The sequence below is a fragment of the Neofelis nebulosa genome, chromosome 9 (assembly GCF_028018385.1).
Source record: "Neofelis nebulosa isolate mNeoNeb1 chromosome 9, mNeoNeb1.pri, whole genome shotgun sequence".
Taxonomy (NCBI): Eukaryota; Metazoa; Chordata; class Mammalia; order Carnivora; family Felidae; genus Neofelis; species Neofelis nebulosa.
Window position 1 is genome coordinate 35,423,447 of NC_080790.1, and position 16,196 is coordinate 35,439,642.

At 43.5% G+C, this 16,196-nt stretch overlaps 1 protein-coding gene across 1 annotated transcript; it reads right to left on the reverse strand.

The window, feature by feature from the left end:
* Positions 1–7,610: 7,610 nt before the first annotated feature.
* On the reverse strand, positions 7,611–8,596 carry LOC131486184 (pancreatic progenitor cell differentiation and proliferation factor-like). Its single transcript, XM_058686343.1, has one exon. The coding sequence runs from the start codon at positions 8,448–8,450 to the stop codon at positions 8,040–8,042; it is 411 nt and encodes a 136-aa protein (XP_058542326.1). The 5' UTR covers positions 8,451–8,596; the 3' UTR covers positions 7,611–8,039.
* Positions 8,597–16,196: the final 7,600 nt, after the last annotated feature.

Consider the following 16,196-nt stretch of genomic DNA (forward strand, 5'->3'; position numbering starts at 1 on the left):
CTGTGTCTGTTCTTGCAGGAATTCTGGGATGGAGGGCTCAGTAAGGCAGGACTAGTGGTCAGGGAAGGTTTGTGGGACCAGGGGGACCCCTCAAGATGGAGCACAATAGCCCTGAGAAGTTTCTTTTTTCATTTGTCTCAAGTGTGTTCACAATTGCTCACTGCAGTATTTTTATGCTGACTGCCTTAAAATCCTCGTTAGACAATTCTAATATCTGTGGCATCACAGTGTTAACAGTCCGTTGTCTTTTCTCACTCCAGCTGAGATTTTCCTGGTTCATGGTAGGTTCGTTGAGTGGTTTTGATTGAAACCGAGAGGTCTTGAGTATATTCTCTATGAAACTCTAGGGCTTATTTCGGTCTTCTGTTTTAGCAGGCCTTGTGTGACACTGGGGGACCTGCTTAGTTACCACTAGAAGAAATGCAGGCCTGGGATCTCCACTGGGCTTTCACAGACCCTGGGGTCAGAGAGAGAGAGGCTAGGTGTTTTGTTTCCTTTGCAAAGTTTTCTTTTTCTTTCTTTTTTTCTTTTTTTTTTATTGAGACGTAATTCATATATAACACTGTATTCGTTTTAGATGTACAACACAATCATTTCATATATATAATATCAAAATGATTACCACAATAAGTTCAGTTAATAGCCAACACCACACATAGTTACAAGTTTGTTTGTTTGTTTGTTTGTTTCTTTATGGGAACTTTTAAGACTTACTCTCTTGGTAAATTTCAAAGTCTGTCTGACTTCTTTCAGTTAGCGTAATGCCCTCAAGGTCCATCCATGTTCTCACAAATGGCAACATGTCCTTCTTTTTTATGGCTAAATAATATTCCTGTATGTGTCTGTATGTTCACACCCCGCATTTTCTTTATCCATTCATCTCTCAGTAGAGACTTCAGTTGTTTCCATGACTTGGATATTGTAAATCGTGCTGCAGTGAACATAGGGGTGCAGATATTTTTTTTTTGAGATAGTGATTTTGTTTTCTTCAGATAAATATCCAGAAGTGGAATTCCTGGATCTTATGGTAGTTGTATTTTTCCTTTTAATTGTTTTCATTTTCATTCATCTCTAAGTATTGTCTTATTTATCTTATGATCTCTTCTTTGATCCATTGGTTGCTTAAAACTGTATTTAATTTCCACAGTTTCATGAATTTTCCAGTTTTCCTTTTGTTATTGATTTATTTTTTATTTGATTGGCCACAGCTTAACAGGCTACTTGGCTGTTTGTGATTCATTGTCCCTAGTGGGTTTTTTTTTTCTTTCCTTTTTTTTTCCTTTTTTCCTTCTTTCTTTCTTTCTTTCTTTCTTTCTTTCTTTCTTTCTTTCTTTCTTTCTTTCTTTCTTTCTTTCTTTCTCTCTCTCTCTCTCTCTCTCTCTCTCTTTCTTTCTTTCTTTCTTTCTGTCTTTCAGACAGAGAATGAGCAAGCAAGGGAGGGGCAGAGGGAAAGAGAGAGAGAATCTTAAGCAGGAGATTCAGTGTGGAGCCCAACACGGGGCTCAATCTCATGACCCTGTGACCATGACCTGAGCCAAAATCAAGAGTCGGATGCTTAACCGACTGAGCAACTCAGGTGCCCCTGTTATTGATTTCTAACTTCATCCTGTTGTAGATAAAGATACTTTTTATGATTTCTGTCTTTTTAAGTCTGTTGAGACTTAATCTACGGCCTAACATATGCTCTATCTTGGAAAATGTTCCATGTACTTGAGAAGAACATGTTTTCTGTTGTTGTTGAGTGGAGTGTTCTGTACGTGTCAGCTAGACCTAGTTGGTTTATTGTGGTGAGTTCTGTTTCCTTACTTATTTCTGTGTGGTTGTTCTACCCATTATTGAGAGTGGGGTACTGAAGTCTTTATGGCTATGGAACTGTCTTTCTCACCCTTCAATTCTGTCCAGTTGTGCTTTATATATTGTGATGGTCTGTCATTAAGTGCATGTATGATTGTAATTGTTTTATCATCTTGCTGTATAGAACCTTTTGTCAATATATAGTATCCTTCTTTGTATTTTTTGATTTAAAAGCTATTTTGTCTGATATTAATATAGCCCTCTCTTTTGGTTACTATTTGCATGAAATATCTTTTCCCATTCTTCCACTTTCAACCTGTTTGTGACTTTGGATCTCAAGTCAGTCTCTTGTAGATAGCACATAGTTGGATCATATGTTTTTATCCATTCTGCCAATCTCTGTCTTTTAATTGATGAGTTTAATCCATTTACATTTAAAGCAATTACTGATAAGGGGGGACTTACTTCTGTCATTGTGCTATTTGTTTGCTATATGCACTATAGCTTTTTATGTTTCTCATTCCTACATTACTGTCATTTTTTTTGTCTTTTGTTAATTTTTTGGTAGTGAAGGGTTTAAATTCCTTTTGTGTATATTCTATAGTTATTTTCTTTGTGGTTACCATGGGGATTGCACTTAACATGCTAAAGTTATAACTCTAATTTGAATTTAAACCAGCTTAACTTCAATAACGTACCAAAAACTCTCTTCCTTTATAGCTCTACCCCTACCCCTTTTGGTTGTTGATATCACAGAATTACATTTTTATACATTGTGTGCCCAAAACCATAAATTAATGATTCTTTTAAATGCATTAAATTATGTAGAAAAAAAGATTTGGAGTTAGAACCCAAAGTTATAGTAATATTAGCTTTTATACTAATCATTGCTTTTCTTTCAATGTATTAGTCTTTTAAATCATGTAGAAGGCAAACAAAAGTACAGTTACAAACCATTGTTACAATAACACTACATTTAATACGTACCTATGTATTTACCTTTATTGAAATCTTTACTTCTACATGTGGCTTCAACTTACTGTTTAGTGTCCTGTGATTTCAACTTGTGAAACTCCCTTCATCATGTCTTGGTGGGTAGGTCTTGTGGTTACAAACTCCCTTTCGATTTTTGCCTCACTGGAAATTTCTTGATTTCTTCCTCACTTTTGAAGGACAAGTTGCCACACACAACGTTCTTGATTGGCAGATTTTTCTTTTAGTACTTTGAATATATTGGTCCACTGCCTTCTGGCCTCCAAAGTTTTTGATGGGAAATCTGCTTATTATCTTAATGAGCCCCCTTGCATGTGATGATTCACTCTTCTGTTACTGCTTTTTATTTATTTATTTATTTATTTATTTATTTATTTATTTAATGTTTATTCATTTTTGAGACAGAGACAGAGCATGAATGGGGGAGGGCCAGAGAGAGGGAGACACAGAATCGGAAACAGGCTCCAGGCTCTGAGCTGTCAGCACAGAGCCTGACGCGGGGCTCGAACGCACGGACCGCAAGATCATGACCTGAGCCGAAGTCGGACGCTTAACCGACTGAGCCACCCAGGCACCCCTGTTACTGCTTTTTAAATGCTCTCTTTGTCCTTTGTCTTTTGAAAGTTTGCTTCTAATATGTGTCAGTGCAGGTGGGTCTCTTTGAGTTTATCTTTTTTGGAGTTCATTGAGCTTTGACTCATGAAGGATTAGCTGAATTGTTTTGTCCCCCACTGATTAATGGCAACAATATGCTTTTTAACCAAACTTTGGTTAAGATTCTCTCCTTTCCATAGGCCCCTGAACTTTGGCCCACCTTCAGCCTGAGCGAGCACACAAACCCTGGCCTCAGGGTGAAATAGGCTGGCCTCAGGGTAAAACACTCTGATTTACTATCCTATCATGCCTTTCATCTCACTTCCTGACACTCATTCTTTCTATAAAAGAAAAGCTCTTTTTGCCTAACTCAACATGACACATGCAGGTCTTAGGGTTCTCCCTGTTGCAGTAGTCACATATGCCGGCCCTCACCCCTCCTTGCAAGTGTCCCCCCTCCACTGCCGCCCTTGTAGTAATCCTTCAGATAAAATCTCTCCTTACTAAATCTGGATTTGATCTTTCCTTTGACACCAAGAATATGTTAAGAATATCAAGGAAAGAGACTCTGTAAATTTGGATTAGGTCATAAATGCCTATGTATTAATAAAACCCCACGATAAGCAATGTGAATCTCTAATCAAAAACCACTGGCCTGGGGTGCGTGGGTTGCTCAGTCGGTTAAGCCTCTGACTTTGGCTCAGGTCATGATCTTGCTGTTCATGGGTTCAAGCCCCGCATTAGGCTCTGTGCTGACGGCTTGGACCCCAGGGCCTGCTTCAGATTCTGTGTCTCCCTCTATCTCTGCCCTTCCCCTGCTGGCACTCTGTCTTTCTCTCTCTCAAAAATAAATAAACATAAAAAAATTTTTTAAAAACCACTGGCCTGGGGCACTTGGGTGGCTCAGTCAGTTAAGCATCTGACTCTTGATTTCAGCTCAGGTCATGATCTCATGGTTCGTGGGTTCGAGTCCTGTGTCAAGCTCTGCACTAGCACAGAGCCTGCTTGGGATCCTCTCTCTCCCACTCTGTCCCTTCCCAGCTTGTGCTCTCTCTCTTTCAAAATAAATAAATAAAACTTAAAAAGCAAAAACCACACTGGCCTACAAGGTACTAGATTTGAATCAAAGAAGTAAAGTTGCAACCAAGTTAACAATTTAAAACCTAACAAATTGGGGCGCCTGGATTGCTCAGTCGGTTGAGCGTCCGACTTCGGCTCAGGCCATGATCTCGCGGTCTGTGGGTTTAAGACCCGCGTCGGGCTCTGTGCTGACAGCTCGGAGCCTGGAGCCTGCTTGGGATTCTGTGTCTCCCTCTCTCTCTGCCCCTCCCCCGCTCATGCTCTGTCTGTCTCTCTCTCTCTCTGTCAAAAATAAACATTAAAAAATAATAAAAATAAAAATAAAAACTAACAAATTATGATTAATAACACTAACCTGTTTTTGTCTAATATCAGGCAAAGCAGCACTAGGACTCTGATAAATGGAAACCTGTCATAGACAGCTAGGGCACTGACAGTTCTCTAGAACTTCCTGTACAGCATACAATTTATGAAAATCTTATGTTAATAACATTTTACCTGAATGAAAGCATCTCTTCATTTAACAAACCTTTCTGTGCTACTCATTAATAGTAATGTATCAGATAAGCCTAATTGTAATACCTCTCTTTTTACAAACTTAAAAAATCCTTGGGGTGCCTGGGTGGCTCCATCGGTTGAGTGTCCGACTTCGGCTCAGGTCATGATCTCACAGCTCATGAGTTCGAGCCCCACATCAGGCTCTGTGCTGACAGCTCAGAGCCTGGAGCCTGCTTTGGATTCTGTGCCTCCCTCTCTCTCTGCCCCAACCCACTTACATTCTGTCTCTCTCAAAAACAAATAAACAACAACAAAAATTAAAAAAAAAAAATCCTAAATGATTTTCTGGAGACCCTCTGGGAAATCTCAAAGACAGTTTTAGGTGTGAAAGATAATCTTCAGAAATTTGATTTTTTTTAATAAAGATTTTATTTATAAAATAAATGACATGTATCCATTATTATGGTATCACAGAGTATTTTCACTGCCCTAAAATTCTTCTGTGCTCTGCCCATTGCTCCCCCACTCTCCATCTCTACCCACACCGCCCTCCCTGCCCCACCCCACCCCCACCAAACCCCGGGGCAACCACTGATCTTTTTACTGTCTCCATAGTTGGCCTTTTCTAGAATGTCATTTAGTTGGAAACATACAGTATGTAGCCTTTTCAGATTGGCTTCTTTCACTTATTTATATGCATTTAAGAGAGGATTTGAGGAGGACAAAATATCAAAAGCTTCCGCCAGGAGTTTTGAGCACTTAAGGTAGGATTATGGATTACTGTAAAACAATATTTGGATACCGTATTTTTTTTTAAATTATTTTTGAGAGAGTGAGCAGGGAAGGAGCAGAGAGAGAGAGAGAGAGAGAGAGAGAGAGAGAGAGAGAGAGGATCCAAAGTGGGCTTTCTGCTGTCAGCACAGGACTCGAAATCACGAACTGTGAGATCATGACCTGGGCCGAAGCCAGACACCGAATGGAGTGAGCCACCCAGGCGCCCCTACCATATATATATTTTTAAGTTTATTTATTTTTTTATTTTTAGTCATCTCTACACCCAACATGGGCTTTGAACTCATGACCCTGAGATCAAGAGTTGCATGCTTTTCCAACTGAGCCAGCCAGGTGCCCCTTGACTCCCACAATTAACTAAAATAATAGTAAAACATGGGGACCTGGGTGGCTCAGTTGTTTAAACATCCGACTTCAGGTCAGGTCGTGATCTCATGGTTCATGGGTTCAAGACCTGCATTGGGCTCTGGGCTGACAGCTCAGAGCCTGGAGCCTGCCTCAGATTGTGTCTCCCTCTCTCTCTGCCCCTCCCCTGCGTGCTCTTTCTCTCTCTCTCTCTCTCTCAAAAATAAATAAACATTAAAAATGTTTTTAAATAATAGTAAAACAATTTTTAAAGGAAACATGATCGTAAAGAACCTTTGCTCTTTCAAAAGTGAGACTTTATTCTCTTAAATAATCAAGGACATGATATAGTCAACCTAAAGCATAATTTTTTTTAATGTTTATTTGTTTTTGAGAGAGAGAGACAGAGTGCAAGCAGGGGAGGGGCAGAGAGAGAGGGAGACACAGAATCTGAAGCAGGCTCCAGGCCCCGAGCCATCGGCACATAGCCCGACACGGGGCTCAAACTCAGGAGCCGCGACATCATGACCTGAGCCGAAGTCAGATGCTCAACCAACTGAGCCACCCAGGTGCCCCAAGAATTTATTCTTTTAAGACACAGAATCTTTGCCCTCTAAGCAGATAACTAGAAGGTAAAGAAAACTTTTAACCAAGTCCTTTTTAAGAGGAGACCGATAATCCAAGAAAATTTTGTCATTTTAACAGAGAAAGCCAAATTCTGATTTTGGATCAGTATAATAATTTGATTCTAAAGCTTTTTTTGAATATCATGTCAAAAAACCAATCAGTGCTTAGCCAGCTTTGACCCAAATTCATGTAAATTTCTTTCTGCAAAAGTACAACTTTCTATATCCATACACACCCATTATATTGTAACTTCTCAAGGTGGCAAAAATGAACATGTTTGGGGCGCCTGGGTGGCGCAGTCGGTTAAGCGTCCGACTTCAGCCAGGTCACGATCTCGCGGTCCGTGAGTTCGAGCCCCGCGTCAGGCTTTGGGCTGATGGCTCGGAGCCTGGAGCCTGTTTCCGATTCTGTGTCTCCCTCTCTCTCTGACCCTCCCCCGTTCCCGTTCATGCTCTGTCTCTCTCTGTCCCAAAAAAAAAAAAAAAAAAAAAAAGTTGAAAAAAAAAAATGAACATGTTTATTAATAGACCTAAATATATATATATACACACACACATATATATATATCCATCCTTCAGTACCATATAAAGAGGCAAAAATACATAAACTAAAACTTATGCTTGAAATAATGTTTCAGTATTTTACTAAAAAATTATTTAGGAATTAAATGAATATCCATTATCAAACCCAATTTAGAATCAATCTAAGATTTTTAGGTTACCTAAACTTATCGGACACTACCTTCTAGTTGACACACAGCAAAATATAATTACTCTTGAAATGAAAGGTTATCAGAATAATGATTCAATTTGATTAAACATAATTTTATTTTTATTTATTTATTTATTTATTTATCTCTTTATATTTGAGAGAGAGACAGAGACAGAATCTGCAGCAGGCTGCAGGCTATGAGCTGTCAGCACAGAGCTCAAAAACCTTGAACTCAAAACCCGTGAGATCATGACCTGACCTGAAGTCAGGTGCTTAACCGACTATGCCATCCCAGTGCCCCATAAATGTTTCATATTCTTAAACATTAAATAAAAGCAGTGCTAGCTTATTTGATCAGTAAATCTGTAGGAGTTTAGGAAGAACACACCTAAATAGGATAAAATGTAAGCTTATATTATACTTTTTTTTTTTTTTTTTAAACTGATCGACCGCTTGGAGTTTGTTTCCCACCTGGTGCAAGGCACACGATTACAGGGTGTCAGGAAGGCTTGTGTGTGGCTTGGATAGTAAAGAGTGGGATTCTCTTGACTTCCTTTTTGCTGTTTTGTTATTTTGATCTAAAAGAACCACTTGCTGCAGCCTGCCTAGTCTACGTGGAGAGAGGAGGGGACAGGAAGGTCTCTGATGAGCCTAGCGCCTCCTGAAGAGGGCCAGTGGCCTCTCAGGACTGGGGACGGGTGTTCGGTGTTTGCTTTGCCAGACTGGCCACCAGGCTGCTGCTTCCTCATGGCTTCCAGAGTCAAGTCACAGGCGATCAAGTCGCTGGAGGCCTGGGGAGATTCCGAGCGTGTTGCCATGAACGGGAGGGTGGACTTCCCAAAAAAGAAACTTCCCATCCAGTGACCTGGGTCGGCCTTGGAGGGACCGGGGTGGTGAGGGATGGCTTCCCCAGGATACTCTGCACCTCCACAGGAGCTGTTACTGGCAGTGGAACCCAGGCAGCGGTAATAGTCGTGGGTGGCCATGAGCAAACCGCTGGAGGGGATGGCTGCCATGCTGTCGCTTGTGGGCTAGTGGAAACCTCCCATGCGACCCCTCAAGGGCCTTGGCGCTCAATCAAGATCACGGTGGCAGGCACGGGATGCTAAGGACCCATTTGCAGAGAGCGCCTAAGGCAGCTCCACCACAAATCCTGCTCTAAGCTTAATGCTGACAATTCAGAGAAGACATAGCTGTTTTTGTTAAAATAATATTAGTGTCACTTGCAAAAAATATATATAAATTATGTGATAGTTAATTCTTTTTTTTTTTTTTAAGTTTATTTTGAGAGAGTATGTGGGCGCATAAGTGGGGGGGGGGCAGGAAAAGGAAGACACAGAATCCCAAGCAGGCCCCCGCACTGGCATGCACTTGCACGGTCAGGGGGGAACTTCATGCCAGGCTGGAACCCACAAAGGGTGAGACCATGACCTGAGCTGAAATCAAGAGTCTGATGCTCAACCAACTGAGCCACCCAGGTGCCCTGTGATGTTGAATTCTTAAAAAACATTTGAGTTGTTTTAAACATAATGTGTATTCCTCCTCCTCTCCCTCCCTCCCACCCCCGCTTGTTGAAAGTATTAGAAGTTCAATTTCCTTAAGTTGGAGGAATTTTAGGAATATTCACTTTATATAAGCCTCCATCTCTAAGATAAATAAGTCTCAATCAGAATAGAGTTCCTGTAAGAGATTTATGATTTAACTAATTTGATAATCTGAAGGTAAGAAAATACTACACACTCAGACACAAACATACAAATAGGGATTATAGCTGCAATTCCAAAATTTTAGCCATGGGTCAAGAATACACAGAAAAGGGGCACCTGGGTGGCTCAGTTGGTTGGGCCTCCAACTCTTGATTTCGGCTTTGTCATGATCCTAGGGTTGTGGGATTGAGCCCCACGTTGAGCTCCGTGCTAATGTATGGAGCCTGCTTGATTCCCTCTCTTCTCCCTCTGCCCCTCTCTCCTGCTCACACACTCTGTCTAAAACAAAACAAGAGAAGAAATACACAGAGAAAAACAAAACTCAGTTTTTGAACATTTCCTATCACTGTGCCGTTCTCTTCTCAGTGCTTACTGATTCTTAAATTGATTTGAGTTCAAAATACACAAAACAGAAAAGTAGCAAACTAGATGCTTTGTTGTCTTTCACCAACAAGGACAAGACCTCTATAAATCATTATATCATTTATCAGCACCTTCCCTCATCCCTCCTGCAGGTCACTAGAAGTCTGCCTTCCTATCTACTTCCCCACTCCCCCCTCCCTTCCCATTGCCCTCTCTCTTCCCTCTTTCTCTCTCTGATTTAGACTCCAAATTCCACAGTGTCTGATTTAGCTTTCCTTTGCTTTCTGTACAAGCACCGGTCTGACAAGGCCCAACAGTGTGGCAAAGAAGCTGCAAGGACTGCCTTATAAATTCTAAGCATTGTTTGCATACAACTCATGACTAGGTTTTTCCTAGAAAAGAATAGTCAGGGCTCTTCTTGCTCCCAGTTCTCAAATGTAGCTGAACACTGAGCAATGTTTACTGAAAACTCTGGAGTGGTTCAGATTCTCCACTGTCTGGCACGTCTTCCTCCCATTATTACAAACCAGAGAGGCCTGACTTACTGTCTTCACTTACTTGTGGACTGGAAGCCCAGGATACTAGGGTACCAGAAGTTCCTTGCCCTCAGGGGTGTGCTTTGGCAAAAGTGATGGAGAAGCGGTTTGGGCCACCAAAGACCAATATCCTTGTCTTGGCCACAGAGGGCTGTTAGGTGGCCCAGCTCAGCACAAGCCCCGGGGAATCTTCTCGGTCATTACTGACTCGGCAGGGGGACAAGGCTCAGCCCAACTCCACTGATGTGGGGCTGCTGGGACCCATGGCTAGAGCCCCTGGACATTCACCATAAAGGAGACCTGGATGGCTGGTGGTGTTCAAGTGGCAAGTAGCAGAAATTGCTTCTGGCCGGTTTATACTCAAAGAGGGATTTGTGGGGAGGATTCTGGGAATTCCCTCAGGCTCCAAGAAAGATTTGGGATGCCCCAGGACATGCAGGGTCTCCATGGAGCATAGCCATGACCCTGACTCAGCTCCATTAGTCCAATTAGATATGGCCTGGCCCTGGAAGGGGAGTAGATATTGTTTGACCATTCTGGAGATGACCATGGGCTGTCTATTACAACCACACAGATGCTATCAACAAAGTCCAAGATCAAGGTCTAATAGGGTTGGTTTCTGATGAAGCCTCTCCTCCTGTAGTACAGATGCCTGCTTTCTTGTTAAATCCTCACTTGGTCCTTGGGGCAGGAGCGGGGCAGGGGGCAGTTGGAGCTCTCTTATGTCTCTTCTTATAAGGATACCAGTCATATTGGGTTAGTGCCCCACCCTTATGACCTCATTTAACCTTAACGACCTCCCTAAAGGCCCTATCCCCAAACACAGTCATATTAGGACTTAGAGCTTTAACGTAAATTTGGTGGGAATACAATTTAGACCCTACCAAATCTCAGTGGTCAGAGCTGGGTGATGGCTCCCAGCTGCCAGGAGGCTAGTGACGTGGGGAACAGCTTTGTTCTGACTGGCTTACATTAATCATGTCCCATGAATCCTGGGATGATGCCCTGGACCTAGTTGGAATTCTGTTAGCAAGAGCAAATAGGGGATGGTGTTAGGTGGTTAACTGACAGAGTCTGCTGCACTTTGTGTAGGCATGCTTCTGACCAAGCATTTAATCGTGAGCCCAGTAACACAAGAACAGATTCATTCTGGCCACCTCCTCCCACCGCCCCCAGGAGACTCAGCCGGTCTCTGCCTCCAGGCCTCCATGCACTGATCCGGCCCACACTTTCCAGGTCCTGATCGTCTTCTAGTCCTTCAAGTTTGTGAGCCACCGTCTCCTTTTCAGACATTCCTTAAATCACCAAAATGATTCCTGTTGCCTACATTCCAAGAGTGCCACTAAATACTCATTTAAACAATATAGTAATTGGGGCGCCTGGGTGGCTCCGTCAGTTGATCATGCGATCGAGCCCCAAGTCAGACTCTGCACTGTGCATGGAGCATGCTTGAGATTCTCTGTCTCCCTCTCTGCTCCCCTCCTGCTCGAGAGTACATGCTCTCTCAAAATAAATAAATAAACATTAAAAAAATAATAAAATAAAATAAATGATAGTAATATGCACATATATATATTTTTTTCTATTTTGCTACATAGTCTTCCTATTCATAATTTCAATGCCACAGATGCAGACGGTCTTCTCACCAGAGGTATGATTGTCATTTACGAGCCCTTTCTTCTTTATTGCCAAATATCTCCAATCATTTTCTATAATAAATTCCTAGAACTAGGAGTGCCTGGGTAGCTCAGATGGGTAAAAGCATCAGACTCTTGATTTCAGCTCGGGTCATGATCTCATGGTTTGTGAGTTCAAGCCCCACATCAGGCTCTGCACTGACAGTGTGGAGTCTGCTTAGAATTCTGTCTCCCCCTCTCTCCACTCCTCCCCCATGCTCCCTTGTGTATGTGCACTCTCCCTCAAAAATAAACAAACATTATAAAAAAAGAAAATTTCTGTCAAACCACATGTCCCAAGTTCTGGTTTGGGAAGTATGGGGATGTGATGAGAAGGGACATGGGGAAATGGGTAATATTTTATTTGCTATGATAGTTACACACACATGTGTACTTCCCTACATGTATACCCACATGCACCTTACACACATGTATGCACGTTCATGCACACAGCAACAGTTTCCTCCTAGGTTTTGTCTTAGTCTGTTTCAGCTACTCGAACAAAATACCACAAACTAGGTGCCTTATAAACAATGGAAATTTATTTCTCATAGTTCTGGAGGCTGGGAAATCCAAGATTAAGGTGCCAGCAAATGCAGTGTTTGGTGAGAGTCTGCTTTCTAGGCTGGCTTTTCGCTGTCCCTCACAAAGGGGAAGGAGCAAGGGAACTTTCTCGGGCCTCTTTTATGAGGGCACGAATGCCATTTGCAGGGGCTCTGCACACATGACCTAATCGCCTCCCAAAGGCCCCATCTATTAATACCCATCACATGGGACATTAGGTTTTCTACGTTCAGACCATAGCAGTTCCTTTGTGGAGTCCCTCGAGGGATAGAATAAAGGAACTGAAGGTGAACAGAAGGGGGTAAATCCTGCCAGCAAATGTAAAGTGGAGGAATGCAGAAGGCTTCAGTGTGGCCAGGAGCGCCTCCAAATCTCTCTCTGGCTTCTTTTATTCCATTATCCCTGACCCAAAGTCCCTGCACCTCCCAGTTTCAAAAGTTTTAACTACTGGTCCAGGAGCAGAGGTTGATTCTGGGACTGGATATGAGGATTTAGAGAGAAGAGCCTCAAAAGTGGGTGAAGACCGACAAACCCGTCCTCCTTTCCCTGAGGCAGGAAGTGAGTCTGGCTAATGACCAAGGTGTGGCGCTGCCTGGGGCTGCAGAGAGTGGCTGGAGATCTGGCTCCTGACATATAGGCCCAGGCCAGGAGCTGGAATTTTCAAGGAGGGAGATGTTGAGACTTACCTCACTGGTATTGCAGGTTCCCAGGGGAGGTGGAGGTGAGTGGGTGGAAAGTGGCCAAGTCCCTTTTTTTTCTGGTAAGTGTGCCTCTAGGGGTTGGAGTGTGTATTACAAGCCTAGAAGTAAATGGGATGGTTATAGTGGGCAAAATGCTGTGGTAATTGATGATCTTTTATGGGTGAATTCCTTATGATGAAATGTGAAGAGTAATGGATAGATAGGGGAGCCTGGGTGGCTTAGTCAGTTAAGCGTCCGACTTCAGCTCAGGTCATGATCTTGCGGTTTGAGAGTTCAAGCCCCACATCGGGCTCTGTGTTGACAGCTCAGAGCCTGGAAACTGTTTCAGATTCTAGGTCTCCCTCTCTCTCTCTGCCCCTCCCCCGCTTTCACGCATGCGTTGTCTCAAAAATAAACATTAAAAAAAAAAAAAAAAAAAGAGCTGGGGCACCTGGGTGGTTCAGTCAGTTAAGCATCCAACTTCAGCCTAGGTCATGATCTCACCGTTCCTGAGTTCTAGCCCTACGTTGGGCTCTGTGCTGACAGCTCAGAGCCTGGACCCTGTTTCAGATTCTGTGTCTCCCTCTCTTTCTCTGTGCCTCCCCCACTCACACTCTGCCTCTCTCCAAACTAAACACTAAAAAAATTTCAAAAAAAAGTACCGGATAGATATCCTCATAAGGTTCCTATTAAGGGTAACTTTGGAACTGGGTATGGCACCATCTGAGTAGCAATTTCAGGAAGCAGTTATGGGTTGTGCCTCCCTGCTGTTTTTCCTGAAAGTTTAATGAAATCTTGCTACTATTCTTGCCTAGTCGTGTGTGTGTGTGTATGTGTGTGTATGTGTGTATGTGTATGTAGGGGGGATGAGAAGGGGCTTGGCCCATATTTCTGAAGCAATAGTCAAGGATGGGTTCTACCCCTTCTCCAAAGCCAGGCAAGGAATTGGCTGAGGTCACTTGGGAAGAGCTGCTCCTCTCCAGGGCCACCAGCATTTCAGGCTGATGGAGTGAGGAAGAGTCCTCTAGAAATAACCTGGGGATGACTCCTGAGCAAGTCATTTGGGAACCACTCAGAGGCAGCTGGGGAACACTCTGAAGGGGAGTGTTTCTGAGAATAATTGGGCTAAAAAATAGGGTGGGACCAGGACGCCGGTCCTATGGGCTAGGTAGAACTGGGGATTGGTGGTGATGGGGGGGAAACACGGACTTCCCTCAGGGAGCCTATGGTGTGGCAGGAGGTTGCAGACTCTAACAGGTCCAGCAGTGGCAGTATGTGAGCAGTACTAGGTGCTGTGGGGGCACAGGGGATGGGTACCTAACCCAGTAAGGCTCTGGGAGGAAAACTTCTGGGTGAGGCTGGAGTAGCGGGAGCAGTAGAGAAAAGTTTTTCAGGTAGATGTTTTCTGTGCTTCCAGAGCTGAGGTAGTAGCTCAGGGCTTAACCCAGACAGAGGCTGGGAGGACCATGGAGCCAGGAGACTGAGGGAAGAGCCTTCTAAACTAAGACATTTGGGGTTTAACCTGAGGGCAGAGGGCCATGGGCCAAGTTTATGGAAGAGGTGAGCCGACCAGAGTTGGAATTTGGAATTCTTTTCATGGATCATCTACTAATTTCTGCCACGCACCTCCAAAGCACTGCAGTCACTCCACAATGACACTAAAATTGTTCTACTCTACTCTTGGAGTTCATCATCAATTACCTCTCTCCACACAGCTCATGGGGATGGGGGGGGGGGAACCTCTTTTGGGAGGGGAGGGAGTAACCTATCTGGATTTCTCCTAAGAAGTTGCCTCCCTGATTACTACCCAGGCAAGTGATGTCCAACCCAGGCTTCTAGGATTAGGATCCCTGGCCCAAGCTCTTCTGTCCCACAACCCTTGCTCGTGAGCACAGGACCTGCAGCTGAGATGTGGCGCTAAGTTGGCCCATGATCATGCATAAAGAGAGAGAGAGAGAGAGAGAGAGAGAGAGAGAGAGAGATATGGGGATGGCAACTCTGTGGCAGGTAAGTATCCTCCACTTCCCAGGTCCTTGGCAGACATTACTAATTAATGCATCACTCTCAGACTGAGTCAACCCAAAACAACCCAAACCAACCAGGAACAATGAGAGTTGGTACCTGGGGTGAAGCAGATTTATCATTTTTTTCCCAATGTTTATTTATTTTGAGTGGGGAGAGGGTCAGAGAGAGAGTGAGAGAGAGAATCCCAAGCAGGCTCCATGCTGTCAGTGTGGAGCCCCACTCAGAGCTCAATCCCATGAACTTTGAGATCATGACCTGAGCCAAAGTCAAGAGTTGGATGCTTAACCGACTGAGCCAACCAGGCACCCCAGATTCACCATTCTTGTCCCAGACCCAGACAGGACACAAAGGTCAGGATGGCTCTAAGTCAGAAGTCAGGCAGGAGAGCAGTTGGCAATAAGCCCAAATTTCAAAAGCCCTGAGGTACATGTGCCCCTATGATCAGCACTCATGTATCCTTTGGATAAATTCCTAGTAGTGCTATTGCTGAGTCATAGGGAAGCTCTTATTTTAAATTTTTGAGGAACCTCCACACTGTTTTCCAGAGCGGCTGCACCAGTTTGCATTCCCACCAACAGTGCAAGAGGATTCTTGTTTCTCCACATCCTCGCCAGCATCCGTAGTTTCCTGATTTTTTCATTTTAGCCGCTCTGACCGGTGTGAGGTGGTATCTCAGTGTGGTTTTGATTTGTATTTCCCTGACGATGAGCGATATGACGGGCATTGAGGAGGGCATTTGTTGGGATGAGCACTGGGTGTTGTATGTAAGTGATGAATCACAGGAATCTACTCCTGAAGCCAAGACTACACTGTATACACTATATGTTAGCTAACTTGACAATGAATTATTTAAAAAAAAAAAAAAAAAAAAAAAAGCCCTGAGATACAGGGCAGGCAGGGGGTGGTCAGGCTGGGCCAGACAGAACTGCAGAGAAGGAGGTGATGATTCACATGCATCCAGAACTTTAGTTTGCAAAGCACTTTCGCTAACTGCCCACAACTCTCAAGGTAGAAATTACTCACTTCCATATTATAGACGGGGAAAAGGAAGCCCAGGGGGAGTGTATTCCCCTGACATCACCAGTGGCTGCTACTGTTCTGGTCTACCTGGAGGATACACTTCTGAAATGACAGGCTGGTGCCTCAGGAACACAGGTGAGCACAGGACATAAGATCAGATCCTCTCTCCTCAAAACTTATCCTTGAGCTAAG

Bases quoted from the DNA above. Each gene is read 5' to 3' on its own strand.
- LOC131486184 (XM_058686343.1), bottom strand. From the start codon at position 8,450: ATGGCAGCCATCCCCTCCAGCGGTTTGCTCATGGCCACCCACGACTAT.